Source organism: Cladophialophora bantiana (assembly GCF_000835475.1).
Source record: "Cladophialophora bantiana CBS 173.52 unplaced genomic scaffold supercont1.15, whole genome shotgun sequence".
NCBI classification, from domain to species: Eukaryota; Fungi; Ascomycota; class Eurotiomycetes; order Chaetothyriales; family Herpotrichiellaceae; genus Cladophialophora; species Cladophialophora bantiana.
This window is the reverse complement of record NW_015971589.1, coordinates 789,855-817,722: the sequence shown is the minus strand read 5'-3', so window position 1 is coordinate 817,722 and position 27,868 is coordinate 789,855. Positions and strand designations below refer to the sequence as shown.

At 50.9% G+C, this 27,868-nt stretch overlaps 10 protein-coding genes across 10 annotated transcripts; 6 read left to right on the top strand and 4 right to left on the bottom strand.

Moving 5' to 3' along the window:
* Positions 1 to 224: 224 nt before the first annotated feature.
* On the top strand, positions 225 to 1,927 carry Z519_09456 (uncharacterized protein; the record flags this gene model as incomplete). Its single annotated transcript, XM_016767179.1, has 4 exons — positions 225 to 383; positions 441 to 830; positions 890 to 1,701; positions 1,774 to 1,927. 4 exons carry the CDS (start codon positions 225 to 227, stop codon positions 1,925 to 1,927), a joined length of 1,515 nt encoding a protein of 504 aa, XP_016616695.1.
* A 612-nt stretch (positions 1,928 to 2,539) lies between these two features.
* Z519_09455 (uncharacterized protein) lies at positions 2,540 to 4,742 on the top strand (the record flags this gene model as incomplete). Its single annotated transcript, XM_016767178.1, has 4 exons — positions 2,540 to 2,709; positions 2,758 to 4,020; positions 4,072 to 4,268; positions 4,315 to 4,742. The coding sequence occupies 4 exons, from the start codon at positions 2,540 to 2,542 to the stop codon at positions 4,740 to 4,742; spliced, it is 2,058 nt and encodes a 685-aa protein (XP_016616694.1).
* A 145-nt stretch (positions 4,743 to 4,887) lies between these two features.
* On the top strand, positions 4,888 to 7,054 carry Z519_09454 (uncharacterized protein; the record flags this gene model as incomplete). Its single annotated transcript, XM_016767177.1, has 7 exons — positions 4,888 to 5,373; positions 5,478 to 5,726; positions 5,784 to 5,972; positions 6,026 to 6,168; positions 6,222 to 6,510; positions 6,575 to 6,766; positions 6,869 to 7,054. The coding sequence occupies 7 exons, from the start codon at positions 4,888 to 4,890 to the stop codon at positions 7,052 to 7,054; spliced, it is 1,734 nt and encodes a 577-aa protein (XP_016616693.1).
* Positions 7,055 to 7,294: 240 nt separating this feature from the next.
* Z519_09453 (uncharacterized protein) lies at positions 7,295 to 8,438 on the bottom strand (the record flags this gene model as incomplete). The annotated part of the gene is made up of 2 exons (XM_016767176.1): positions 7,295 to 8,214; positions 8,315 to 8,438. The coding sequence occupies 2 exons, from the start codon at positions 8,436 to 8,438 to the stop codon at positions 7,295 to 7,297; spliced, it is 1,044 nt and encodes a 347-aa protein (XP_016616692.1).
* A 549-nt stretch (positions 8,439 to 8,987) lies between these two features.
* On the bottom strand, positions 8,988 to 9,218 carry Z519_09452 (uncharacterized protein; the record flags this gene model as incomplete). The annotated part of the gene is made up of 1 exon (XM_016767175.1): positions 8,988 to 9,218. One exon carries the CDS (start codon positions 9,216 to 9,218, stop codon positions 8,988 to 8,990), a length of 231 nt encoding a protein of 76 aa, XP_016616691.1.
* A 1,927-nt stretch (positions 9,219 to 11,145) lies between these two features.
* On the bottom strand, positions 11,146 to 13,040 carry Z519_09451 (uncharacterized protein; the record flags this gene model as incomplete). The annotated part of the gene is made up of 5 exons (XM_016767174.1): positions 11,146 to 11,320; positions 11,376 to 11,487; positions 11,551 to 12,521; positions 12,577 to 12,779; positions 12,837 to 13,040. 5 exons carry the CDS (start codon positions 13,038 to 13,040, stop codon positions 11,146 to 11,148), a joined length of 1,665 nt encoding a protein of 554 aa, XP_016616690.1.
* Positions 13,041 to 13,619: 579 nt separating this feature from the next.
* Z519_09450 (uncharacterized protein) lies at positions 13,620 to 14,862 on the bottom strand (the record flags this gene model as incomplete). The annotated part of the gene is made up of 4 exons (XM_016767173.1): positions 13,620 to 14,158; positions 14,263 to 14,478; positions 14,536 to 14,621; positions 14,672 to 14,862. The coding sequence occupies 4 exons, from the start codon at positions 14,860 to 14,862 to the stop codon at positions 13,620 to 13,622; spliced, it is 1,032 nt and encodes a 343-aa protein (XP_016616689.1).
* Positions 14,863 to 17,089: 2,227 nt separating this feature from the next.
* Z519_09449 (uncharacterized protein) lies at positions 17,090 to 18,039 on the top strand (the record flags this gene model as incomplete). The annotated part of the gene is made up of 2 exons (XM_016767172.1): positions 17,090 to 17,717; positions 17,861 to 18,039. The coding sequence occupies 2 exons, from the start codon at positions 17,090 to 17,092 to the stop codon at positions 18,037 to 18,039; spliced, it is 807 nt and encodes a 268-aa protein (XP_016616688.1).
* A 1,819-nt stretch (positions 18,040 to 19,858) lies between these two features.
* On the top strand, positions 19,859 to 20,952 carry Z519_09448 (uncharacterized protein; the record flags this gene model as incomplete). The annotated part of the gene is made up of 5 exons (XM_016767171.1): positions 19,859 to 20,122; positions 20,215 to 20,509; positions 20,583 to 20,587; positions 20,639 to 20,679; positions 20,745 to 20,952. The coding sequence occupies 5 exons, from the start codon at positions 19,859 to 19,861 to the stop codon at positions 20,950 to 20,952; spliced, it is 813 nt and encodes a 270-aa protein (XP_016616687.1).
* Positions 20,953 to 23,795: 2,843 nt separating this feature from the next.
* Z519_09447 (uncharacterized protein) lies at positions 23,796 to 26,941 on the top strand (the record flags this gene model as incomplete). The annotated part of the gene is made up of 2 exons (XM_016767170.1): positions 23,796 to 24,096; positions 24,156 to 26,941. 2 exons carry the CDS (start codon positions 23,796 to 23,798, stop codon positions 26,939 to 26,941), a joined length of 3,087 nt encoding a protein of 1,028 aa, XP_016616686.1.
* Between the last annotated feature and the right edge of the window lie 927 nt (positions 26,942 to 27,868).

Here is a 27,868-nt window from a genome sequence, read left to right as displayed (position 1 = left end):
ATGGAAACCGTCGCGACTCTGGAGCAAGGGTTGGTCTCGATCCGGGACCCTAGTTCGGCGGCACCACTTTATAAGGTCCGCGGCTCATCCCGACGAACGAAAGGTCGGGGACTCTGGGGGAGGCGAGACCGCCAGATATAATACCCCACAGAGTGCATGTCTTGGGAGATGCTACACCCTTACCCCGGATTCGCAGAGACCTCTCGTAAACTGCTCTTTTCAAGATGGACTCTGACGATAAAGTACGCGTTGTGATTTCCAAAGACGGTTCCGAGCAGGCGGCGATTGAAAATGCGGTCTCCGAGAAGCCAGACAATGTTCGACGGGATCGTCATGGATTTCCACTTTTGCCACAACCTACTCGTTTTCGCGACGACCCTTTGGTAAGAAGTAATGGAATTCTTTTGGGGGGACGCGCTTGCTGACGGGGAGTTTCGCAGAACTGGCCATCATGGTTGAAATGGCTTGTGCTCATCCAGGCATCATTTCTCGCCATGCTGGGTCCATTTAATTCCGCCGTTGTCAACCCTGCACTAGTGCCTCTTGCAAAGCTTTTCCACATTCCTGTCAGCCAGGCGCCATATCAGACGACTTCTGTCATTATCTCTGTCGGAATTTCACCTCTGTTCTGGACCCCGCTTGCTAATGTCTATGGGAGACGGCCGGTTTATCTCGTCTCGACAGTCATTGGAATAGTTGCAACGGTCGGCAGCGGTGTCGCAAAAACATGGCATACTTTGATCATTGCTCGAGTTTTCAGCGGCGTTGGGGTTGGTGCAGCGATGGCCCTTGGAGCGGCCACTGTCAACGATATGTTTTTCCTACATGAGGTACTACGACACTGCAGTCTGTTCAGACCGAGAATGAATGCATGCTAATGCTGACTCAGAGAGGCATGAAGATGGGCGTCTTCACCGTCTTCTTGACAAACGGTGCTCACGTCGCTCCTGTTATTGGAGGGTACTTGGTACAGACGGCCGGCGTTCGATGGGCATATTACTTCCCCGCCATCGTCAACGCGGTGACCTTGGTTATCATGATCTTCGCTATGCCCGAGACCCTCTTCTCCCGCTCCGAGAAGGTGCTCGCAGAACATGAAGAGAGGACCTACATGCAGATGCTCTTCAGCTTCCGACGGAATGCGCTACGAGACCGAAGAGTCCACTTACGGGACTTTGTGCGTCCATTTGAGATGATGTACTATCCCTCGGTGACACTTACGTGTCTATATTACATTGTCTCGTTCGCATTCTCCTCAATCCTACCAGCAGTGACGGTCGCCATTCTCTTCACAAAGATTTATCACTTCAAAACTGGAGCCATCGGGCTTATGCTCGGACTTCCACTCTTAGTTGGCTCGGCTCTTGGAGAGTTCTTGTCCGGACCCTTCTCAGACTGGTTCATGTATCGGTACGCAAAGAAACACGGAGGCGAGAGAAAACCAGAAGCTCGATTGCCCGCGTCTCTTGGAAGCCTCCTCCTTTGCCCAACGGGGATCATCATTTACGGTGTCTGCTTGTATCACAAGACGCATTGGATGGGGCCCGTGATGGGAATGGCGATTGCCAGTTTCGGACTTCAGCTGGTAACGACGGTGAGCTATGCATATTGTAGTGACTGCTACAAGCCGCAGTCCGGGGAAATCAGCAGCTTGTACAACTTTTGGCGGCAGACCTTTGCATTTCCGCTTGGGTTTTATGCGTAAGTGCTTCATCTTCGATTTTTTCTTCCGGAAACTGCCAGGGCTGTTAGGCTGACAATCTATGTCTACAGTCTCCCGTTCGCCAACGAGATTACGATCCAGTGGGCTTGGGTCACACTTGCCTTACTCACCGCGGTGACGTCCATGGGGATCGTTGTTCTGATGTTTAAAGGCGAAGAGTGGAGGAAACGGCTGGGTCAACCGCAGTTCCATAAGGACATCTAGCCTGGTGATCATGTTAGCTCGTGGGCTGCACGCACATGCAAGCTTTGGGGTTTGGCACATAGATGACTCGGAAATGTGGGACCATGGAGCTACTGCTCTCTCACGATGGCTCTGTCTGTGACTGAAAATTTCAAAGGCATGGGGCGTAGAGATATTGGAATATACGTCGTACTGAACAATGCCTACTTTTTTGTCCGTTCTGGATATTCTCCCTTATGGCGTTTAGGATGAGGACAACGAATGGTGGGCTTCCGATGACAGAGCATTATTTATCCTGCCACATGCTCAATCCAACAAGTTCAACCCTTGTATTTTCTTTACCGGGGAGGCCCTGAAATCGGCACTTCCCCGGCCTTGCCCCGGCAACTACAGCGGTCGTCACGTGCAGGATCCCTGTCTCGCATCTTCCCCAGATTTCCAGCTTCAAGTGTCGCGGGGTTTTCGCATTGTTTCCATTCCCGTCACATCCTTCTGCACTACATTAACCACAAGTGGGCTATTAGACGAATGGGGCTCTGGAACGTGGAGGCCGCTCATAGTATCAAGCTACTGCTTCAATCCTAGCAGGACAATCTTTAACCACAGAATGCGAGTCATTCTGAGCCTTCCGATATGGCAGACCCGCCAATCCTTAAAAAGAGACTTGCCTCTGGAAAAGCATGCACAAGCTGTCGCAGGAGGAAAAATCGCTGTGACGGGAGTCGCCCCATCTGTGGATCTTGTCAAAGTCGTGGAACCCACTGCATGTACCCTTCTATGGTTGACGAGCTCAGCGTCGACGAGTAAGGAGTTTTGTGCCTTTGGTTTTGCATGGTCTAACTGTCGTCTAGACTCAAATCACTGATAAATTCAAAGACACAGACGAACGCTGATATTCTTGGTGAAAGCCAAGAACGAGTCCAACTCCATCCCTCCTTTGACGACGATGCTGCTGATGTCGCACTCCAGAGCAAAGTCGCGAGCGTCCAGACTCCAGTCGCAACTACTCCATCGGAAACTCAAGATCCAGAGGCATTCTTCGGAGAATCATCAACTTTTGCCTTTGTTTCCAAGGTTCAAACGAGTTCTGCATCTCGGCAAGTCCTTGCATCAGGGAACAAACGCCGACGCCTTTCAAGTTCAAGGAGCTCTCAAACTCACAGCCTCGATCTGGGCCTCACTCCTAGAGACTGCGAAGACACCTACGAACTACCTCCAAGAGACCTGGCAGACAGTCTCGTCGACCTATATTTCAACCACGTGCATCGCCTCTACCCCTTTGTTCACGAACCAAGCTTCAGAACTCAATACGAGCGCATGTGGATCAATGACGGGGACCATGCTGACACGAAAACCACCTGGCTCGCACTGCTCAACCTCATTTTCGCACATGCATGCGAATTTCACGATCCAATTCAAGATAGAAATGTCTCGAACTCGGCAACACGCTTCCTAGTAAGAGCTCGAAACATCGTGTTCGCTCACATCTTCAAAGAGGGTAACTTGGAGCTTGTCCAAGCGCTGCTTTTGATGTGTCACTATCTTCAAGGCACCTTGGAATTGACCGAGTGCTGGAGCTTAAGTGGGCTAATGATCAGGACCTCTATTAGCATTGGACTCCATCTCAACCCTTCTACTGCTATGTCAGCTGTTGAAAGAGAGGTCCGAAAGCGTGTATGGTGGGGTTGTTTCGTTATTGATCGCACTTTGAGCATGAAGTTTGGCAGGCCACCTTCAATTCCTACTGGAAATGCGTCAGATGTTGAGCTACCGTTGCCGGTGGACGATCAATATATTATGAATGACTCCGTCATTCCTCGACAGCCTGCAAGCCGTCCATCTCTGACGTCCTTCTTCGTCCAGACAATCAAACTCGCACATATCATTGACAGAGTTCTTCTCAAACTCTACTCTTCAGCGGCGAAACCACGGAATTCGGCGATAAATCAATCCCCAAACAAATATGACCAATTCCCAGAAATCTTCGGTCACTCTGTTCTACTGGATGGAGAACTGTTGTCCTGGTGGAATGGCATCCCAACCCATCTGAAAGAGGAACCGGTCTACCCGGACGGCCCCGATTTCCAGCGACAACGTAATGTCATGTACATTCGGTAAGCAAGCCTTATACGGGCACCGATGGCGACAAACTAACGCAATTGCAGGTTTTTGAATGTTCGTCTACTGCTACATCGCCAATCATTTCTTATCTTCAGTCGACAAGAGATCGAGGACAGTTTCCACAGAGACGTTGCAATTGCTTCATGCAACCGTTGTATCTTGGCTGCCCGCGAGACTATCAAGCTGATCTATGCTCAATATCGTAGGCGGCTGCTGAATTCTCTCTGGTATAATCTTCACTGTAAGTCTCAATCTAGACGTGCTAATCCTCAGCTAATATCGCAAAGACGTTTTTACTGCGATTGGAGTCCTCTTGACGCTACAAACCATGGAAAGATGGAAGCTGCAAGCTCTAGGGCAAATCAGAACGGACGAAACACTGGAACTGGGCATGGAATTCTTGAAGGCGGCCAGTGGTACGAGTACACTTGCGGCCAGATACCTGATTCTCCTTGAGCGCATTCAAACTCAAACGAGTGGCCGCGAGACACCTCTTCCAGTCCAAGTGTCCGATCAAGGCTACACGACTCAACATCAATCGGATAATTCAGATCCGGCATTGTTGTCGGCAGACAGAACTCCTTGGCAACGACCACAAGACGAAGCTCAGTTGAATCTCAGCTCGGACCTTTTCGACTTCGACGACTTGCTCTTTGGGACGGGTCTCCCGAGAGACCTGCTCTCCGCTGATTGGTCGGGTTTTGAAGCTCTATGAAGCAATAAGTGATGCAGCTCGACCCCTGCCACGCTACGAAACACGCTGTTCATGCGGAGACTCCAATATGTTGGGGTGGGTTGCCACGGTTTTGGAGATGGCAAACGACTAGCCGGCGCCTCCAACCTGTAAGAAGCCGATCGGCATGGACCCGAGAGATCCGCGGCTGGGAGCCGACACGACTAGGAGAGGGGACGACTGCCACCATCGCAAGAGTCTCGGCATATTAAAAGCGTATCAACCACTAAAAGAAGCAATGGCGAAGTATACACGGGACGGAGACTCCAAAATGCGTGGAAAAGCAGCTTCCGTGGCTGTCCAAGCCGTTGATTTTGCGTGTCAACTGTCATGGGTGATTCCAGTGGCCGGTGTTTTCATATGCATCTTTTCGTTCACCATCTACCAGCGATGGTTCTCACCACTGGCGAAGATCAATGGACCATTTTGGGCGTCCTTAAGCCCATTCTGGAAGTTGCTGTCGTTCAACAATGGCAACTTTCATGAAACGATTCTGGCTCTCCATCAAAAATATGGACCCATCGTCCGTATCGCCCCGAACGAGGTGATCATATCTGACAGGTCGGCTATTCGGGAGATTTACAATACCGTTCAGGGAAGGGATTTTCTAAAGGTGAGTCCCGGTGCGGAACTCGAAAAAGGTATCATTTGCCTAACTGCTGCAGACAACCTACTACGAGTGAGTTTTATGAATATCCAATACACTTCTAAACTAAGATAATTCAAAGTGCTTTCACCGCCTTCCGACCGACCATATTTGGCCAAAGAGATCCGTATTTGCATGCTCAGCGTAAAAGGATCGTGTCTCACGGGTACTCTATGAACGCACTTCAGTCTATGGAGAAGTTTGTCCAGGAGCGCCTTCAAATCTTCATGGCCAAGATGTCAGGATTCGCAGCCTCAGGAGCTGAGATTAACCTGGGAAAATGGTGTCATTTCTTTGCCTTCGATGTGATTGGAGAATTGGTATGTGTTGGCGATCCATTTTCTACGAGGGCGAATACTGATCGTTCCCGGTTCCAGGCTTTCAGCGAGGGATTTGGGATGCTCGAGACAGGAGTGGAGGACGAGCATATTCGTCTTATCAACAATCAGATGGAGTTTGGATCTACGATTGGAATGATGCCATCCCTGATCCCGTATACGAAATGGACCTGGCTCCCGATCCCGTGGCTCCAGAGTCTGCAAGCGGGGCGTGAAAGGCTGAAAGAGGTTAGGGGCACTTCCTAGCGAAGGTATCTATCTGGCTAACCAGGTCTCTCTAGCTTACGAGGTCTCGTGTCGAGCGAAGGCAAGAGAAAGTCAGCGACCGGAAAGATCTGTTAGGGAGACTCATCGAGGCCAAGGATCCAGTCACTGGCCAGATGTTGGACTCTATCGATTTGAGGACTGAGGCTTTCTCGAGTATGTAAGTTAGGCCGCCTCGCGTTTCTACTCAGCCCAAGCTAAAAATTCATTCAGTGTCGCAGGCAGCGACTCCACGTCGTCGGCCCTGAGCTATACGTTCTATCACATCCTAGGCCATCCTGCGGTCTACGAAGCTCTGACCAAGGAATTACGGACCGCGTTTCGTGAGCGCAATTACCTGACGGACGAGACTCCTCCGACATATGCCGATTTTGGCAAACTGCCCTACTTGCAAGCAGTGATCAAAGAGAGCCTTCGCCTGACGCCTCCTGCCACGATCAACCTTCCGCGGTACGTGCCAGAGGGCGGCCGCGTCGTTGCCGGGACATTTTTCCCCGCCAAGGTTTGCTCCCCGACTCCTAGTGGTTAGTTAGTACAAGAGAACCATGCCTTACTTTGGGGAACAGACGATCGTCGGCATGTCCGCCCTGCCGGTCCATTTGGACCCGGAAACTTTTGGCCCAGACGCCCACATGTTCAACCCCGACCGTTGGATCGACGGGTCAGGCGGGATCAGCCCCGAGGAGATGCAGCGGTACTGGATGCCCTTCGGTCACGGGTCGAGGCAGTGCATCGGCAAGAACGTTGCCATGATGGAGGTGAGTGATGACCCCTCCCCCACCCCCCCCCCAAATCTCCAGCCTATTCCACATTCCCTTCGCAGCTTGCTTACGAAATGATGGCTTTTTTTATGTATACAGCTGGTCAAACTGGTCGGAACGTTACTGCTATATTTCGATGTAGAATTGGTGACCACCACGAGCGGCGGCTTTGGCGGGAACGAAAAGAATGTGCCTCTGCCCGAGATCCCCGTCTCAAGGAGTTTCTTCTTCGCCAGGATTCGGGATCCGCTAGTGGTCAGGATTCGTGAGAGAGGCTCCCAATAAGTCTGGCAGCTGTACAGGAAGAACGAGAGATGGGATATGAACGTGGAACGACATACCTGGGGAGGGATAGAACAAGGCTGGGCTGGGTTGGTATATGTGACGAAAGGCGAGCGAGCTTGAAAAGCTGGTCGGACCCATTGGTCTTCCGGGAAGGGTAGCGGCCTCGCTGAGCGCAGAAAAAAAAAAAAAAACTCCTGGCGTTCGAGAACATGTGCGTACGTGTGGACACGTTCATAGCTACTAAGCCTTATATACCATGCAGAGGCTACCACCCCCAGACGGCCCCTGCCCTTCTGCACCTCCGCTGACGTAGATCTCGCAGTCAGACACGAGTCCGGCAATCAAGCCACCCACTGCGGCCCTCGCGTGTCGGGTGCTGTGGATGTCACTATCAGTGTTCATGGTGTGCCGCCACGACCGGACACGGCCGCTAGGGTCTGCCTCTGCCTTTGCGAACACCTGGACGACCTTGCCGTTCGCGCCTTTCACATGCGCGAGAAGATGACACACGGCCGAAGCGTCGATGGCGTCGGCCATATACCGCGACACGGCGTGCAGATGACCTCGTTGCTGCTGTCCCGCTTCCACCGCGACGGCCGGGTCCGTCGCCAGGACGAGCACATGACAGTCTTCTAGCTCGGCGCCGCTGCTGCAGCTTGCCTTGGCGCTCCAGACATTCTGCGAGGCTGATGCTTCTTCGAGCATATCGTGGGACAGCTCTTCCAGCGCCAACGCAATGCCCACCGCGCTGGCGTATCGAGACTTTGCCATTGACTCGTAGGTGTCGGTGGTGACTGGGGTGCGCGATTCGGCGCGGATGGCCTCGATCTTCGCCGAGGTCAACAGCGGACACTTGACTAGGACTAAGTGAACCTGGGCCGGCGTGACCGATGCCTGCTGCATCATGTGCGACACGGTCTGCGCGACCTGGCGCGAGTGCGCCGACGTGCCAACCTCGTGCGGTGCCAGGACGCGTGTGCGTCCGATGGCAGCGACCAGCCCCGTGGTCACGCCTGGCTGTGCGCGAATAAAGAAAGTGACATGGGGACTGAGCACGCCCTCGGTGCCGCCAGAGAAGATGGTCACGGCATCCTGTGGGATCCGTGGCTCCCAGACGGCCGAAGCCAAGGTTCGAGAAAAGTCATTAACACAGCCGTTCCCTAAGAAAAATAATCTTTCGTTCAGCCTCTTGGTCTTGTAAACGTAGTAGTCGTGCACCTCTATCACGGGAGTAGAGGCGGAAAAGCAAAACTGTCGTACCTTCGGTCTTGCCGACCACGGCCAGGATCTGCGATGCCTCGTACCCAGCTTCTTTCAGCCTGTCTAGAGGCGTCGTATCTGCCGGGGACAATATGGGAAACTTCAAGATATCGACAGCGGCCATGCCCGAAGCAGCAGCCCTCAACGAAAAGGGGGGAAAGCTATGTTGTTGAAATGACTTAGCGAGCTTTCTGGTCTGCCGCTGCCATACAAACGCTGCTCTGAGAAGAAAGAAAAAATCGTAACGACCGACTAAAATTGGTGTATAATTGGTGATGCAGGCTGATGGTAAGAGTTGAAATTGTCGTCTCATTCGTTTCGAAACCCGAGCGGACTTGGTATTCTGCAAGGGTGACATGTGTATTATCGAAATCAATTCCACCGGGCATCTCCAGAGAGTTCCCTTGGTACCGCCCATGCACGCTAAGGGCATTCATGCCATTGGCGGGCGTCGCTTATCTGCTTCATTTATTGCGCCGACGGGAGGCCGCCGGCCGTTTGCGCCGACGGGGCTAGTGAGGCTGTGGCCCCTTTATCCTTTGTCCTTTGTCCTTTCATTCTCTCACTGGGGTGTTGTATGCAACGCATTTAGCTATAATACGATTCACCACAGGCACCATGGAGGCCTGCACTTCCATAATGTCAATCTTCCCAGCATTGCTTACCCCGGAGTTCATAACCTCTTAAAAGAGCCCGCACAGTCTCTCCTTCCACGCTCACCCACCTTCCTTAATCTTCTCAGCCTCTGGATCGCACCCGTGGCGTTCTGGCGGAACCATTGCTCTCTATTCATTGGCTTTAACTTAACCGTGTCGTAGCTGTCGTCGAAAACCGTTGAGACCGGCTTGCTGGTACCCAGCCCGGCGAGCAAGCAAAACTCTTGTCGCACAGGCGTGTCACTCATCTTGGGGAGAGGCGTCAGCTTCTTCAGGTATCCCCATGGAGGCCCACGCTCGACTGTCTCAGGCAGCAGTGCTATGTTCGATGTACTGTCGATCGGGTTGCTCCAAGACCACTATTCTGTTCGCTCATTTTTTCAGCTTCAGTTGCGAACAACAAACTGGGCCACGGGGAAACAAGCACTGAAATTGATGAATGAAGAGAACTGTTTTTATACGGCAGTAATCAGAGAACTACTTATTGTCGAATATAGCCATGCCGTGGTGGCCTGGAAACACGAGATACCTGGGCGTTCAAAGACCTTGCTTGACGCTGATACACGGCGCCTGCCATTGCTCGTTGGATCATAACAGGTTCGACATTGGCGAGTTACTAGGACACCGGTGATCAGGAAATTCAGTCTTATTCAACTCGGGCAGTCGAGGACATAACCAAAAGTTTTCTCTCTTTATTGAACGCCACAACCTTCGAAGGAGCACGGAAAGTCTCTGCCCAGGATATCATCTTGGCAAATGCACGACAGGTGCTACTCTCTGACTACGGGTTTCTCCCAGTACAACTCCATCCCTGATGGCGGCTTCATGTGCAGCTACCGAGCCCAGCACTCCCTTTCCGGGCACTTCTCCCAAAACGCCGGCGTATCCTATAGACATACCCAGATTGAAGACCTTTTTTTCGTCTCAGCTTCTCTGCAGAATGAAGATATCAAACCCCGGCTACAGACTGTTTACCGTGCTATCGTCGAAGAAATTGCCAATTACATTCAAAATGTGCTCTATCATCCAGCGTACAATTGTGCCTATCACTATCTCGATCCCCCATGGCGTATCTCTTTTTATGATCTATGAGATACTGGCCGTCAGTTGCAATGCCGACTTCTTAAGAAGGTCCTACAAAGGCCAGATGTACACTACAGGTTCGAAGTTGATCCCTCTCCTCCTGGATCTGACCAAGTGTACGTGTCATGGGGCAGCCAGACTTCTACGAACAACTCAATTCTTTTTCGCCCCTTTGGCGCGACAAGTACAGAAGTACTTTATCAACTTTATCCAAACTGTCAACATCAATGTTCCAGGCGTGTCGCCATTCCCAATGAAAGGCAAGAACTCAAGCGCTAATTTGCTTACTCCGAACGGATTCAATAACCCGTGATGTGCTTTGGGGCCAAATCCTGGGCTAATTGATCGGTCCTTTGTGCGTGTTGTGTTGTTGAGGTATCGACCTAGGCAAAGAATGGCTCAGGGCCGTCGACATAGTGCCAGGGAATCAGCGAGAATCGGGGTTCGAGGGACATTGATGAGTTTTACCGGGATGTTCCTCCTGGCCAAGAGTGTAGAAGAATGCCAGAACCGAAACCACACAAACAGCTACTGCAACGAATTGTGTCCATTCCCTTCCTTCTTGGTCTCAAAGTCTTCTCACACCTTCTGGACTGCAGGTCCGGAGGGAGTCTTGCGAAACCACTCGTCTACCAGCGGGAACCTGCTCTGGTCGTACTCATCCTGGCCGAAAACCTGGCAACTGTCAGGGAGCAAAGGCAATGTTCGCATAATACAGCCTTTTACTGAGAAGCCATGGTCCATCCCCGCCACCCTGGGTCCTCTCCCGATTCCGCTGGGCCAAGTGGGCCTCCAAAACCCCAGTCACTCTTTCAATCTCCTTTAGATAGCGCTCTGGGGCACTCAGCCCCTTTTCTGGTTGGAATAGTCTGAACCGCCCCGCCTGCCCGAAATACGGACCTTGTCCGACATCTGGAAGGACAGCCATCGCCCTGCCAGCCAAAAGTCTCTTGCCGCGAAGCCCATTTGACCTTCCCACTTTCGAAGTGATGGCGGTCTTTCTCCGCTGTTTGTGGTTCGATATGTTGTGGACTTATGTAGGTATCAATGATGTGATTTCAGTCTAATCCTTTTTCAACAGCAAGGACACCATCAGTCCCAAAGGAACCCTATCACCTGCCTCCATTTTGGCAATTTAGTTTCTGGCTCTATATCTTCGGCAGCCCGTTCAAGAGCCTCTTCAAGAGGGATCTCTGAAAGCTTCACAATCGTAGTCCTCTTATATATCTTCCATATAAAATATGCTGTGAGTACAAGAGGTATGTCTCTTTGATAATAACATTAGTACTTTGGTAGTTGATTGCAGAAGTTGGTATACTGACAAATACGATGAGATGAACCCGCTGGTCGACCAATTGCCTTTCGTGAAGACCGGGAATCCAGCTGTGAGGAGGATCACAACGCACAAGAACAGTGCCACAGGTGTCGAAAACTCTATCAGAAACGTGTCATTAGCATATAGCATGTAAAAAAAAAAGGGAGTACATCAACACGCACCAGTCCATCTTGAATGCCAAGGCAGCATCTTCAACTCCAGTCCTTGCGCCTTCATGGCCCGCAGTAGCCGGAAATGATTTAGCAGGACCGTGATCCACGAGATTAGCACGCCGCACGCTGTCAAATCCACGAGCCACCAGAACACCGTCAGCGCACCCTCCGATAGGCTCATGAAAGCGAGGAACATGAAAGCCGCAAAGAATAGCACGGAAACATAGGGAACACCCCATGGTGTAGTGCGCAAGAAGATCTTAGGCGCCTGGTTCTTCAGCGCAAGGCCGTACAGGACGCGGGTGCCAGAAAGTAAAGCTTGATTTGAGCTGGACCACGCTGAGGTAATCACGACGCCATTCACAAGGGACGGAACGCCCTTGAGGCCCGCGGCGCTGGCTGCGATAACAAATGGGCTCTGTGCGGCGGTGCCGGATTGGTCTTCGAGTCTGGGATCGTTGCTTGGTACGAGCATGCCCACTATGAGCACGGCGAGGATGTAGAATGTCGAAACACGGATAAAGACCCGCTTACAGGCCTTGGGGATCGCCACACGAGGGTGTCGCGTCTCGGCAGCGGCCATGGCGATGCTCTCAGTCCCCGCGAAACTGAAGACAGCATTGCTCATGACGGCCCAGTAACCAAGAAACTTACCCCAAGAACCAGTGGCTATGTACTCGACGAATGGTCCGGGATTCTTCCAGTACTTGAAGCCGGTGCGAGGCGTGCCTGAAACACCGCCCAGGTCGATGACCAGGCCGAGGATGATCAGGAACACAATGAAGAGGATCTTGAGCAGAGCAAACCAGAACTCGACCTCACCATAAATACCAATGAAGGATAAGCCGACGACCACTGTCATAGCAACGAATAGCACGATCCATATTGAAGGGTTGATGTCGGTCCAGTACTGAAAGAGAACGCAAATTGCCGTGATTTCAGCCGGGATAGAGAGACAATTGCCGTAGACCAGATTGTACCTGTTGATCATGTGTTAGAAACTGACACTGCTTGACACGTGGAAAGAGAACAAACCCTATAGCAAAGCCGAAGGCAGGATCGATCAACAGTTCTGCATGGCGGACAAAAGAGCCAGTTACAGGCAACAAAGCTGTCACCTCGCCAAGTGCAAACTGTACAGCGCAGACAACAACGCCGATAGTTGCATAGCCTAGTAGGGCTCCTAGGGGACCAGCAGTCTGAATTGATCCTCCGAGTCCCAGGAACAGACCAGTTCCCTTGAAAATTGGTCAGCCTTGAGATGCAGGGGCAACGGGGGAACGCGGCGAACCTACGATAGCTCCCGCGATCGCGATGAGGGATACATGCCGCTGGTGAAGACCCCGCCTAAGTTCACGATCTTCTGTGACCGTTACAAAGTCGCTTTCGTCGAGTCTTGAATGCCTTGAAGGACTTTGGGTACTGCGCGGCTGAGGGTGAGCCACTGGCTCTACATTGTTTTGAGCGAGCTTCTTAACAGTCTGTACTATTTCAGCCATGTGTACGGTTTAACAGCAGGGGGTAGTTGATGACCAGAAGTGGCAGAGACCTGCATCGACCACATTTCTGTTAACTGAGGTAGAAGTTGAAGTTATAACATATCAGCACGACGACAAAATTTCACCGCCGAATGACGTGCTTGGTCTGACTGGGTACCGCCGAAGTCGCAGCTTAACGTGACAGATTTTAGTTTGTCATACCCCCAAGTCTTAGATGTCGCCAATGCCCTTTCCCTTAACTGAGCCAGGGAGGAAGATAGCCAGGCTATATCCCGGCATCATGGCGTACTCTCTTCTTCAGAAAATAACATAAAATATATACTGAAGCAGGTAACCATGGCCAAGTACGAGACAGATTTCTTGGCTTAGAGTTGCAGGAGAGATTTGGTTACTCAGACGGCGAAATGCTTAACCAGCATAAGCATACGAGGTACCTCGGCTTTAGTTTCCTACCTAGGGAAGTATTGAAAGATTGACCCAAAGCCTGTATGACTGTCTTCAGAGAGTTCCTTTTGCGGATGAACCGTCCTCCTCCATCTCTCCTGGTTTCTTTCTATAGATCATATAATGGTGGCCCTTCTATACTAGCATGTTACTGCCGTCCTTTGAACCCCAAAGTTTGAGGATTTCCGCCTTCGCAACCCCCATATCGCAAGCGTCTATTCTCTTTTGTATATCCAATCTTGTGCTGCGTAACTGCCCCGCTACCACAGACCAATGGATGCTTCTGTTGTTGAATATCGCCATAACCTCTTCACTGTGGTCCCAAGCCTCCGGGCCATCGAAGGCGACATTGACAAGTCGGCCCTGTTCTTTGAGGATTTTGCCTGCAACGATGACGACGTCTATTTCTTGCACACCAGCGTGTCTGACTACCGTAACCAGGGGATCATGCTCGAAGGCGCAACACATGGCAGGAGTATTGCCGTCAATCACAATGATGTCTGCCGCCTTCCCTTCTACCAAACTTCCGGTTCTATCTGATACGCCGGCAGCCCGTGCCCCCAGTATTGTCGCTAAATTGAAAGCATGTTCCGTCGTAGGTTCGATAACTTTGGGGAACTTTCCGTGGCCAGGATTCGTGAGTTGCGATGTGAACGTGTTACCGCAAGACCGACCTGCATTGCATGAAGCAGGGTCGAAGGGTTATTGGACTGGCCTACCAAAAGCATCGTCAGAGTTGAAGCTAGACCAGGTGGAAGGATGTGTGGTCTGAACCTACAATCGGCACCTATAGAGCCTCGTACGTCTTTTCTGAGCCCGATGACCTCGCCGTGAGCCATTTGAGATTCAGTGCCCGGAATGGCGGCAACGAATGCTCGCGATTTTCGCAATATGTCGAGTTCCTCCGCGGCAGAGCCGGTGGCATGAGACAGAATAATGTCAGCCTTGAGAAGGCCATACTGTTGGAACGCTTTAGGCGCAGAGAGTCCCATGCCTCCATGGAGTCAGTATACCGTAATGAGGTATTTGTAGACCGGAACTGTCTGCTTACCTGCAATGTTATTTCTTCGCAAGTGGGACGTGATAATTTTGGCTCCAATATCCCGAGCGGTTTCAAAAATTCGTTTTACGTCCTCGCTGGCAAAGTGTATGAATCAAACCTAAGCTCAATAGCCACTCTTCTAAACTGCAGTTCGGTTCGCTGCTGAGGTCTCGCAGCAAAGGGGCAAAACCAAGGAGGTAAGAGCTCGCTATCGGCCACGCTTTCAGTATCCCATCTTTTAAGCCGTGGTGTCACGCTCAGGCACAAGATTGATTCTATACCTGAGCTGAGCGTAGCAGCAAGGGCAGCGAGGCCGTGACCCAGCGAGTAAGCCATGTGAGCGTGGTCGACAATGCATGTAGTGCCCCCATCAATAGCCTCCATTTGACTTCCCAACTCTCCCCAGAATACGTCACATGCAGTACAGTTGTATGGCTGCCAATTCCAATTTCAGTATAATCTAGTAGATTGTCGTCACTGTGTCTTCCTTTAAGTTGCGTTTGCCAAACGTGATGGTGGGTATCAACGAAGCCTGGCGAGATCACCTTACCAAGGCAGTTTATGACTTCGGTGTATGGACTAACCACTAAGTCTTTCCCAATCTTGATGATGTTTGCTCCTTATATCAGAAGATTGGTGTCTTCAAGCGCACGAACTTTGTCATTTTTGTCATGTTGAAGGATTGTGCCTCGTTGAAGGAGGATGGCGGGTGCTTGGTTCTCGGCCATCCAGCACCCTCGGAAACCTAGGTAATCGACCTTCTAATTGCCGTCGATGGCCATATCCTAAAGGGAACTCCAAAGTATCCATACTATGACCCTCTCCAGTTTTTCAGCAGCGGTTGGAGAAGAATACAGCAGACCGCAGAAACGAGGGCTATGGAACCCTCCAAGCAGCGTCGGGTTGAACGATCAGAGTGCTAATCCTGCCAAAATCTGTTGAACACGACACATTGAATTCGTGCCCTGATGGCGCTGACAACAGCTGCAGTTACTCCAGTGGCCTAAATCATCGAAAGAGTTTTGTGCGGGGTCTCGGTTGCCTAACCAATTCTCTTATAAGCGAGCACGGGCTTGGGCCTGTGAAAGGTGCGGCCCGAAGGGGAATGACGCTCTCGACGTTCTTGGTAGTCTAACTCATTTTGAAGATATAAACCTTCTGTCAACGCTCGAAGTTACTATTGTTTCAATTCTTCAAGAATTTTCTGCTGAGATATTGCGACGGCGAAAGAATTGAGCGGAGTTTCGACGGTTGTTCGGCAGCTGTGATGAAAAGTCGCCTTCTTCCCTAGCGACTTCCCATGCATCACGCTGTTTTCGATGTGGCAATGAGAATAGCACCATGCGTAATCCTTCCAATCGATGCCCTCCGAGCTCAACGCTTAAGAGGGTAGACACTATGCCTCTGGGCCCCCTCAAGTCTTTCGCGGCTTGTCCTGCTGCTCAATTGACTCCGCAATCCCTATTTTACCGATCTTGTATTTGATGCTTCCAGATTTTGAGGAGTTTTGGTGTCATTTCCGGACTCCAGCAACTTTATGCTCTCTTTGCTAGAAGTTCGAACATCCCGTAAAGAGTCAGATATGCTCTCCTATCAGTGTAGGGTCCAGAGTTGGCCTTCAAAAATCAATAGATATTGCCACTGTCCTAGGGCTGCCTGTGAATGACTCCATAAGGACTCCAATATTCTCAAGACACCTTTTCAAAACTAAGACGAATTCAATCGCTATGGCTCTCGCGGGGTAGTGGGACAGTCGTGACCTTCCGAGAAACTAGACACAAGAATTAATTTGTCAGTGGAGTAAGGCATCAATTTCCATTTCTGTATACATCGACCTGGACCACCTTGGATGCAGCATCTCTTTGTTTTCTCGTCGTCACCAGCTTGGAGTTTCGAGAAGACTATCACCTGATGTTACAAGGATAATACTCTAGTGGAAGTCACTATGCTCTGATACTGGCCATCAGCTACAGGTCAGAGATCTTGAGTCCATTGGTAAAACAATGTTCAGCTATAATTGTCATGCAATGTGAGTATCATGGCACAAATTTGCCTCCCAACTTACGAATCAGAAGGTGGCACGAAAAGGTTCATTTCTTAAAGCTCGTTAACCTAGCCTGTTCAAGTGGCCAAGATTGAAGATTCATGGAGCTGTTACTTCTTCCACATGTGTTGATCGACCTGTTGATGCACCCAGGACCCAACGGGAGCACGGACCAGTTCATACAAGACCCCCGCCTTCGGCAAGTGACTAAAGGGAGACTTCAGTACAAGGGGTTTGGTCGCCTGGTACCAACATGTGTGCGGAGAGTCTCGTCGAGAGGATGTCGTGAGTGGGGTAATCGTGCCCTAGAACAGACCAAGGATCAAAAAAAGAAGCATATAGGTTACAACTCTGTTCGTCTCTGTGCACCTTGAAATCCTCCACTTACAAGGGCCTGCCCGCGAGGTTGGAAGTTCGATACTTTATGGCAGAAGTCTAGCACTCTCATTATGTCAGGAGACAAAAGGTCTGCATGACAGAGACTATTGTGCGAAGGTGTATGTCGAGGTTCCAAAGACCATGGCTTACCTCCTCGAGCACGGGGTGACAATCAATCATCACAGTGAGTTTCACGGCTTTTACCAATTCAAGTTACTACTACATGAAAGGACCAGTAAATGGCTGATTGCGTGTGGAACAATAGAGGAGAAAAATGTCCAGCTTGAACATGACACTGATCAGTTCTATGCCACACCAGAAGGTGGTGGGTTGGCCATTGTGCAAAACTACTTCAGCCACATGAAACAGCTCGATGGATTGACCATCGTGTGGGAAACGGAAGCTGAAAAGCTGCTCACCAATGACGCCGGCCAGGTGACTGGAGTCAAAGTCAGGAAAACCGATGGCCGTCTCCACGATATTCTCGGGTCAAACGTCATGCTTGCCTGTGGCGGGTTTGGAGGAAACCAAGAAATGTTGGCAAAGTACGTAGGGCCTCGAACACAAGCACTTCCTCTTATCGCACCAGGCCTTATGCACAACCGTGGCGCTGGCCTCCGCATGGCTATGGAAGCGGTCGCGGCAACATCTGGCGCATTTGACGGCATCTATAGCGAGATTGTTGACGCTCGTACCTCCAAGTCGGACGCAGTCACCTGGGGTCACTGCTGTGGCATAGTTGTGAACGGCGACTGCAAACTGTTTTACGGTGAAGGGAAAAGACATCCCTTCGCAACATTTGAAATGATCGCCCTAGAAACCTGACATGACCAGAACAATGAGGCGTACTTGATCTTCGACAGGCTCGTCTCTGATAAGTTTCGCCCTGGCTCGGTTTATCACAAACAACAGATCTTGATCCGGAGGAGGCGCCGACCATCGCTGAACTGGCGCAAAAGCTTGGGCTAGAGCCTGGGAAGCTGGAGCACATTATTCAGGAGTTTAACGCAGCCTGTAACGACAAACCATGGGACACCATGAAGTTCGACGGCAAAGCCACAACGATCCTGTCGCCTAATAAGACTAATTAGGCGAATACAATTGCCTTTCCGCCATTTTATGGGTTCCCATTGAAGACGACCCTCACTTTCATCTACGGAGGTCTGAAGACGGACCTCGAGTCTGGGGTCCTGGCAGCAAATAACATTCCAATTCCTAGATTATATGCGCGGGAGAGCTCACGGGAGCGTTCTAACATGAGGTACGTCTGACTTCCTTAAAGGACTCCTTATGACCTTTGAGCGAACGTTGCAAACTTGACGTACAGTATCCCCCTATGACGATGATTCTGCGCTCTCTGACTTTTGGCCGAATTCCTGGAATAGCAATTGCTGGACAGTTGAATGCGCATGGTAGTGAACTGTAGGCTAGACTTATCACTTGATATAGAGCTCTGCGGCCTCCGGACCGTAAATCGGGAGACATTTTGATGCCTGTGCCTTGGGAGCGGGATCAGGAGAGGCAAGGAGATGTTACCTAATAATTAGGTTTAAGAGATCAGAAAGATGAATTTTGCCCGAGGCGGCAGCGCAACGAGCAACCCTTTTCTTTGGGTGGGCCAAAGTGGGACCTGCTTCAGGGGCAGCAGCCCTAAGGTACAAACTTTCTATGCACTGAAGCCAACTAAAAGGCTTGTCTACCGCCTCTGGGTAGACAATTCCTATTGTTAGCGCAGCATCTTTTGTATGGCCAAACATCATTCGAAGTGACAACACCTCATCCGAGGAAGCACGCCCTTAGCAGAAAATTTTCCACATTCCGTCAAAATGCCAGCCACGCGCTAAGGAGACCTGGTGCCGAACGTCCACAATGGCATAAGCTAGTGAATTATTACTGACACAACAATACCAACCTGACTTCCTCGTACACAGATTTGCGCGAGTCCTGTTCTAGCTGGCCGCGTGTTGATATCAGGCAACATAAAGACAAGCAATGGAATCGACAGGAGCCAGGGCTGCATGCTACGCTAAGAGGAGCTCGCTATTGTTGACTACGATGATGACGCACTCGATGAAAATGCCTGCCCAGATCGTGCTTTGCGAAAATGCATCTCTGACGTCCCTGCCGTTGTACGCAGATACACCGGTTTCAATCGTTCTCCCGTATAGAAATCACTCATGGCCTCTTTGAGATGGGTACACAAGGACACCTCGACAGATGACGACCACCTACAGAGCCGAAACTCACCTGGTGCAGTGATCAACTCTGAACCTTTAACCCGAAGCTTGATGAGCAGAGTTCGTTGCACGATTCCAGATCCTGCATCTGCGGTTGTTAGTAATCCGCCGGACTCTGCCCTTTTCAGCCCCATTCCTTTTTTCCCTTTCCTGTTACTTTAGAGACATTACCCAGCTCGTTGTCGAAGACAACTCCCACACCGTGGTGTTATGGCAGGGTTGAATAAGCAACCGGCGCATAAACATATTTGGGCACAGAATACGAAGTCTCATGCCCCTTGACACGGTTTCCGAGGACACGTCCGCCAATATGAGCCTAAATGCCAATCTGATATCTCCTTGAGACGGCGTGCAGACTTCCAGAGTGCTGAATAGCCAGTTAGAGCGAGAGAATTGATTCAGATTCTGGAGAATCAATGGCTCGTGCTGGAATGATCCCAGAAAGCTAGACTAGCGAGATCAAGACCCCGATGCGACGAAACAGTGTTGCTGGAAGCGGTACTTTTAGCCGGGCGCGTCTTTCATGCCTTGAGATGATTTGATGCACATATGCCATGTTTCTGTGCACTTCACCAGCAATAGATATATAATTGTTGTTGTTGCTGGCAAGCATGGATCGTACTGACATGATTCAAAGCACGCAAAACTTGAAATCAACATCAAAATCGCCAACATGTCTACATGGACTCATCTCATTCGATTTATCGCGGTCGAGGACGACAAGGTGCATCTAGGGCAACTCGTAGATACCGCACGGGACATCGGCCTTTACACCTTTGATGGAGTCACTGTTCAGGCATTCCGCATCGAAGGAACCATATTCGACAGCAGAGTGACCAAGGAGGTCGTCACCGTAAAGAAGCTCCTGGCCCCTGTTGTGAAGGAAGAATGCACATACATCCGTTGCATCGGCATGAATTACCGCCACCATGTCAAAGTACGAAATGCCCGGCCGCAGATGACATTGGCCCCATCTACTTCATTCCAGAAAGCAGATGCATTCTCAGGCGCTCACTCCATCATTGGCAGGAAATCGAAGTAACATTGCCTAGCACTCCTAGCATGTTCACAAAGCCTCGGACCGCCCTGGCAGATCCTTTTCCGGCACCCCTTTCCGTTCCAAGAATCTCTCAAGACAACTCCGGTGATTATGAGGCAGAGCTTTGCGTCGTCATTGGACGAGGCGGTCGAAATATCGCAAAAGAAGATGCGTTGAACCATGTCCTGGGGTACACGGTGTCGAACAATGTCTCTTCCCGGAGACTGCAAATGAGTGATCAACAGTGGTCCTTCTCCAAAGGATTGGATTCCTCCTGCCCGATCGGTATGTACGGCACACTCTGCTGCTAGGCACGATATCCACGTTCTTCTCCGCTGACTTTGATCTTACGGAAAAGGCCCTGTACTTGTTTCCTCAACTGTGATCCCAGACCCTCAGTAGCTGCACATCCAGGCTACATACAACGGCCAGATCGTACAAGCCGACAAAACAGGGTGAGTGACGGATCCAAGAGGTCGACTGATCCTAGACCGAACAAAGTTGACTGACACATTAATAGCAACATAGTCTTTGGTGTGGCCGAACTGATCTGTTATCTGTCTCAGGGCACCACATTGGAGCCAGGTACTCTTATTTTGACTGGAACAACAGCGGGAGTAGGGTTTAAGCAGAACCCAAAGATATTCCTGCAAGACGGCAGAGATATTCGGGTGTATATCCAGGCTCTAAGTACACGTGTTAAACACGTCGAGTACGAGGACTGGTAGTGAGCTTCAACAACGTTTGCGGGACCGAAAAGTCGTAAAGCGCTTTTTTGATGACATCCCACATAAATGAAGTAGTGTCAATCATAGGTTTCCACTATGCCGCGTATCTTGTTTCCAGTGTAGATTTCACGCCGGCCAACTTACAGTTGGCAAGCGAGCGCGGAAGTCTTGCTCCACAAGAACGATCGGCAAGTCCTGCTTTCGTTGGATTGCTTTCGAGGCCTGCTTGAGGCTCAGAGATGTCCCGATCTCCTCAAGCGCTTTGCGCGCCTGAGTTAGTCGGGAACTGTTGCTCCACCGGCTGTGAAGGACCACATCTAGCGGCCACAGAAGATGCTCTCCACCTAATACTCTTTGAACAGTTTGTGGTACCAGTTCGCCTTTTGAATCGACCCGTTGCATGTGGAAAGGTATGCTGTTGCATATCGCCGACAACATGGCGTTAATGGTTTGGGCGGATCGTTGGACTTTGGTACCACACCCTCTCTGATAGAGGTACAGATGCAGACCAGATTTTCCACAATTTCAAAGATGAGTTCATGGAGAACGATACGAGCGCATCGATACTGATTCCATACCTTGCCAACCTGAACGTCGCTGTAGAAGTCTACAGTGACTTCGAGCGCGTTCGAGGTAGTGTGGGTTGTAGTCATTAGAATCTACTAGCCAGTCAGACTTCTCTCCCATTCTTCGAATCGTCGGTCAATGTCCTCTGCCCCTTGCAGAATGTCAAGCCACAACATTTGGATATTAGTGGCAGATCCGATAAGGACGTTGGATAGATTCACAACTGAGGTTCGTAGTTTCCCAATCGCTAGGCAGGAGCGTAAGATCTCTGTAGCGGGCTTTGCCGAAGCACAACGACAGACTTGCTCTTCGCATAGCTCAGACCACTCCTTGTAATATTTCAGGACATAAAGTTGCTGCAATCTTTGTGAGTAATTTCTAAAGCCGTTTGGAGAGTCTGAACATACCGCTTGGATAACCAAAGAATTTGCGATCTTACAGTTGGCTGAAGCAGAATCCTGTTGAGAGACTCGCTGCAAAAGGAGGGATTTGCAAGCTTTCAGGTGGGACCCGGAGGTCATAGAGCGCTCTCCTGCAATACCCTTTGCAAAAACTCAGCCGATGTTTCTGTTGTCACTGCAAAGACCAAACTGACACTAATCAAGTGAAGGACGAGAACTGTACAGAAGGTTTCGTCCTTCAATTTCTCGGCATCGTCGTCGAGGGCAAGATTCAGTATCTTCAAACACCGACCGTAAGATCTGCGGGCAGAGCCAATTACGCCATAATCACTGGATTGATTCCCCAATAACAACAGTGAAGCCGCGCGAATTGAGTGCTTCAAAGGACTGTTCTCACGAGAACGTATGTACAGTTGAGGCAGCAGCAAAAGCCAGGTCTCAGACATGACAAGCTGCTCAAAGAAATATTGCGTCATTATCTCCGTATTCGACAATTTCAGCTCACTTGAAAGGGAGAGAATTGGTGTGGGTTTCAGGACGCGTTTCACTTGACCAGAGGAGCCCATTAGAACGTCTAAAGTCGAAATTTCTTCGGACCAATCGTAGACCTGTGTATCGACACCAAAAGAATGGAAGGGGTCCGAGATATCCAGGGCCGGGAATGGATTATTTATTTCGAGGTCATCAGCTTTTTTCTAGTGGCACTGGTTAAGGTTCAAGGGAAGCAAACTGTGAGCGGAGTCCTTTGTTTGGGCGGCTTTCTGCACAACCTTTGAAGTCTCATCACGGAACATGATATCCGCAGCTGCAAGCACCCCTGGACAGATCACCCGAGCTTTAAGGCATCTCCGACACGAAGAAAATGTTTGATCACACTATCGAGACAGGTGAGTTATCTAGAGGTCCAACTAGTCATACTAACTTTAACCTTCCGAGTGCGGCAGGCATTGCAACCGCGATACAATCCACCTGGATTTGGCATAATTGTTGAGATAAATGGCCCAGCCGTGACCTTAGAAACTTTCGTCGACAAATTATATGAGCTCTCTTAGGCGCAGATGCCGTTCAGGATGTCTGAAAGGATCGACCCGTGTCGTCCCCCAGCTAGGCGGAGACGTGGCAATTATGAGAGTGTTGAATACAAACTTTCAATTGGGAAATCTTGCTCCCATGTCATGGCAAAAAAATGTGAGTGAGAAGTCCTATATGGGTTCTTTGAGTATTGCGCAGAGAGAGATATGTATATAGGTATCCCGTCGATAGCTTGACGCTGGGATAGTGTTTTCCCACGCTTTTCGCCACATGGAGCCGCTCGCAGCCTAAACGAAGGCGTACAATAATTATTCGCTTCTGTACACGGAAAAGCCAAGAAGCCAATGCTGCATGGGACGCAATGGAATGAGGACGATGGATTGTCAGACAGCAGAGTATAGCAGAAGGACGTTGAAAGCTGCTTTCGGGACACTGGGATCTTTTAAAGCGGGCAGTGTTCAAGGGCAAAAGGATGGCCGGGTCACGTGAGCAGGCGAATGCCAAGACAACTGTATTCTGACCTTAATGCGACTTCGACCATGATGGCAATGGCTATCACCAGCGACCCCCATACACATCCTTTCATCCATTTGACCCTGTACACCCTATTTCCTTGACCTCTGTGGCCTTTTGAGCCCCCGAATCGCAGATATTGAGTCATCATAACTCCAGGACCTCTCCGAAGTTGATTCCGACCAACCTCTGCCCCTCATGATGCGCGTTTGCTCAACTGCGTCGCATCACGGCCGAGGAGCTTTTGAGGTGGTTTCATCTCCTTCGGTGTAACGACCTCAGTGCGTGGGAGACCGTGATACCTCGAGCGCGCCTGGTGGAGCACCCATCATGGCTGCGGTCATGGCGAAACCTGTGGGGACAGCGACAAAGATGAAGAAGCCTCCTGCGCCTGTAGTCCAGACGAACTTGAACGGCGTCAAGCCCACAGCACCGTCTTCATCGCCTTCCAGTGCCCGCAAGACCCTTCCTGGACAGAACCCGACGCCAACGTCTACTACCGGTAGCGGCCCGACGACAAATGGCGCCGTTCGACCCAACCGACGAGTGCAGCGCCTGACGACGAGAAACAACACGGCCGATGGTGGCTCTCTGGATAAGCGAGCTTCTAGGAAATATCCGGAGCCTCACGGTACGCTCTAACAATGTACAGTCGTTGGAGAAGCGACACTAACGAAGCCCGCTCTCTAGTTCCCAAAGAGTCCCACATTCTCCGCAAGTTCAAAGGATGCGTGCCCTCTCTAATTGTACACCTTCATCCTACGCATTTCCGTTTCGACCAGCAGGACGGTAGTTTCAGCTACCACTCTGAGATGCGTGTCTTCATTGAACATCTGGCCAAAGGCACCATTCCGCATGATATGGTAGAAGAGTTTCGGAAGTCTGAGGTCAAATACTACGACGGGTGGCTCATAGTACGGGTGGTCGACCATAAGTCCGTCGCAAAGGATGCCGCCGCCTCTGGGGCCGGTGCGGATGACGAAAAACCGTTCTCTATCCACAACTATAACCAGTACATCACTCCTTCACCCTACGTCCCATACCCTGCGAAGGAACAATCCGTCGCAAAGTCTCCTCCCATGAAACAAGAGCAGGTGTCGAGCGACAACAGGGCTCATCCCAGCTCCGACGATACTATCGATGTTGCACCGAAATCATCAAAACCCCAACCGAAAGTCTACCACGTCGCATTGCGGCCCACCATTCTGTCCCGACACATGGATCTTGTCATTGATGCAATGACGCCAGATCCAAAGTCTCTGAATCGGAAGCAATCACAAGCAAACGTAAATAGCCGTGCGCCCGGATCTGGCGCCCCGCAGACTCCGATATCAGCCATCCCACCAACTCCTTCAACCGAAAAAGGCCCGCCCTTCAAAAAGATAAAGCTGAGGATTGATCCCAAGGATATGCTCGAATATGAGGGGAGGGTGGTAAATGCGACGGCACCTCCTTTGTATCTAGAACCTGTGGAGAGTCTAGAGGAGGCGGAAACCCTTATTGGCCTGCTGAAAGATCCCCTTCACGATCGACGACCACCATCACCCAAGAGCCGGAAAAGGACAGTTGCTGAACTGGCGGCTGATGACGCGCATGCTAAGGAACAAGAACGATTTATGCTCATTATGGATGAGCGCACTGCGGGTACGAATGGCGCTGCAAATGCAGCTGGCGTGGACGGTCAAGCCGGGGCGGCGCTCTTCCAGCCGCGGTTCGAGAAATTTAATGCTCTTGATAGTATCAAGAGAGACATTGCGGAGCGGAAGCAGCGTGAGAAGGATCGGCAGCTTCAGGAAGATGAAAATAGGAGAGGTCAGCAAGAACGGCTTCAGGAAGAGGAGAAGAAGCGAATCATGATGCAACGAGCGCAGGAGGCCCGATTGCTACGAGTGCGTCAACAAGAAATGGCGGCAATGGCGGCCCAGCAGGCCCAGCAAGCCCAGCAACAGGCCCAACAGCAGCAGCATCAGCAAACCCCTCAAGCTCCTCAAAGGCCCCCCTCGCAACAAGTTAATGGCATACCCCCGAACATGCAGAACCAGATCATGGCCAGTCAACAGCGAGGATCACCCATTATCCGGCAAGGAACCCCACATGCAGCCTCGTCGCCTGTTGTCACGAGTGCTGCCCAAGGCGGGGTGCCAATGGCCGTATCTGGCTCACAGCAGGGTCACGGATCTCCAGCAAGACCAAGTTCAGCCGTACAGCATGGCCATCCTAGTGCACCCATGACTCGAGCGCCTAGTACCCAAGGGCCGAGTCGCAACGGCACTCCACAGATACCTCACGGTACCCCCGCTCAAAGGAATGCCACCCCAATCATGCGGCAGAATACTCCGGCACAACCAGTCACTCATGGAAGCCCTCATGGAGCTACGCCACAAATGGTAGCTGCTGGAATGATGCCCGGGATGCAAGCGCAGATGCCGAACGGTGTTCCTAGACAAATGAATCCTCAACAACTAGCCGAGATGCAACGACGCCATGCTATGCAGCAACAGGCTGCCGCACAGGCGCAGCAAGCAGCAATGCAACAGCAAATGGTCAACGGAACTCCTCAAATGTCCCCTGCTCAAGTGGCGCATATACAGGCGCAACAGCACGCACAGGTGGATCGTCAAGCTGCAATGGCTCGCCAAGCCGCCCAACAGCAGCAGCAACAGCAGCAAGCGATGCAGCAACAGCAACAACAACAGCAACAACAACAACAGGGTACTCCACAAAGCGTACACATGTCGCCTAATCCCAATCAAAGTCAGAAAGCCTACAACCAGTCTGTCGCCGAACATGTCAAGGCTCAAATGCAGAGCCTACAGCAAGCGCAAAATCATGGATCGCCTGCGCCAAATCATATGACTCCTCAGCAGCAAGCAGCTCAGCTAGCTCACGCTCAACAACAGCAACGAATGATGCAAGCAGCCCAAGCCCAAGCCCAAGCCCAAGCCCAAGCCCAAGGACAAATGATGGGACAAGGCGCACCCCATCCTCAACAACGAGCCCAGGTGGATCCTCAACTCAAGCAGCTATTCCAGCAGACTCTGCAGAGCTATACACAGCGGTTGGCGCAACAAGCCGCCCAAAAGTATGGTGGCAACATGCAAATGCTCCAGCCACAGGAAATGCAACATGTGCAAATGCAAGCTCAGAGATTTGCACAAGCAGCGATCCAGAAGCGTCAGGCTGCAATGAACCAGATGGCGCAGATGCAACAAGCGCAAGTACGGCAACAGATGGCACAACAGGGTGGGGGGATGCAGAATGGGATGATGAATATGCAGAATATGCAGAACATGCAAGGAGTGGTCAATCCGAATATGGCCGCGGTGCTGCAGCAACAACAAGCGCAACATATGCAGCAGATGCAAATGCAACATGCCCAGCAGATGATGGTGGCACAGCAACAACAGCAGCAGCAACAGCAGCAGCAGCAGCAGCAGCAACAGCAACAGCAAAACATGCAATTCCAGCAGAGATAAGTTCGTCCGCACGTTCGTCAATGTTGAGGGTCCAACGTAAGGAGCTGTCGCAGTTGTACCGTATATTACCATTTATATGTTATTCTGCTTTACTCACGGGCTTCAAGGTCTGAGCTCTCACGACTGGGTGGACATTCTGGATTACACTGGCTTGGCTGGCGGAGTCCTGGACCAGGACAGGAGATTTTTGGCACTCGGATTTTCTTTACTGCCTTTGCGACTTGGGTTCGCCAGAGACTTTGGCCGAGATGGGGAGGTCGCATTGTACTGTCCACCGAAAACAGGGAAATTGGTGTTCTTGATGGGGTTCCGTTTACTGCTTGGCCCCATGCGGGCTTTGGGTCTATCTACGATGTCCATGAAAAGAACGACTGCAATTCTAGCTGAGGGTGTGACGAACGGGGCTGAGGTTACGCACAGATGGGTATTGGTTGCATAATGCGATGCGATGAGATGTGCGTTGGAGGTGGTGACATTGCTACCAAGATAGTCAGTCATCCAGGTCAAGGTCCTTGCCTGGTTGTGTACATTGCTAACTTAGGCTTTCGACATACTGGCACCAGTACATTGTTTTCCGAGCTACCCGATTAAACTTTGAAACCCTTGCTTTTTACGGCGCTTGAATAATCCGTCTCTACCCATGTCTCAACGGGTTGGTTCGCAGTCCACTCCTATGTGCCGCCTTCTCCTCCGCTGACTGATATCCATGCACACTTAATACTACCTAGATTTCCGGCCTACTAGGCTAATCCCAGCTTCGCAGGTGGTCTAACCGCAAAGGCTTTTTAGTTTGTCGCTTAGCTCCCTCGTGCCTTTTCTAGGCAGAAGAATCGAAGAGCCTTTCACCGATGCCAGCAAGGCTCGAGGACATCCAGACGGTGTTGGATCGTACCGAGAATGGGTTACGAAGGTCCCTCCGCCGACCAC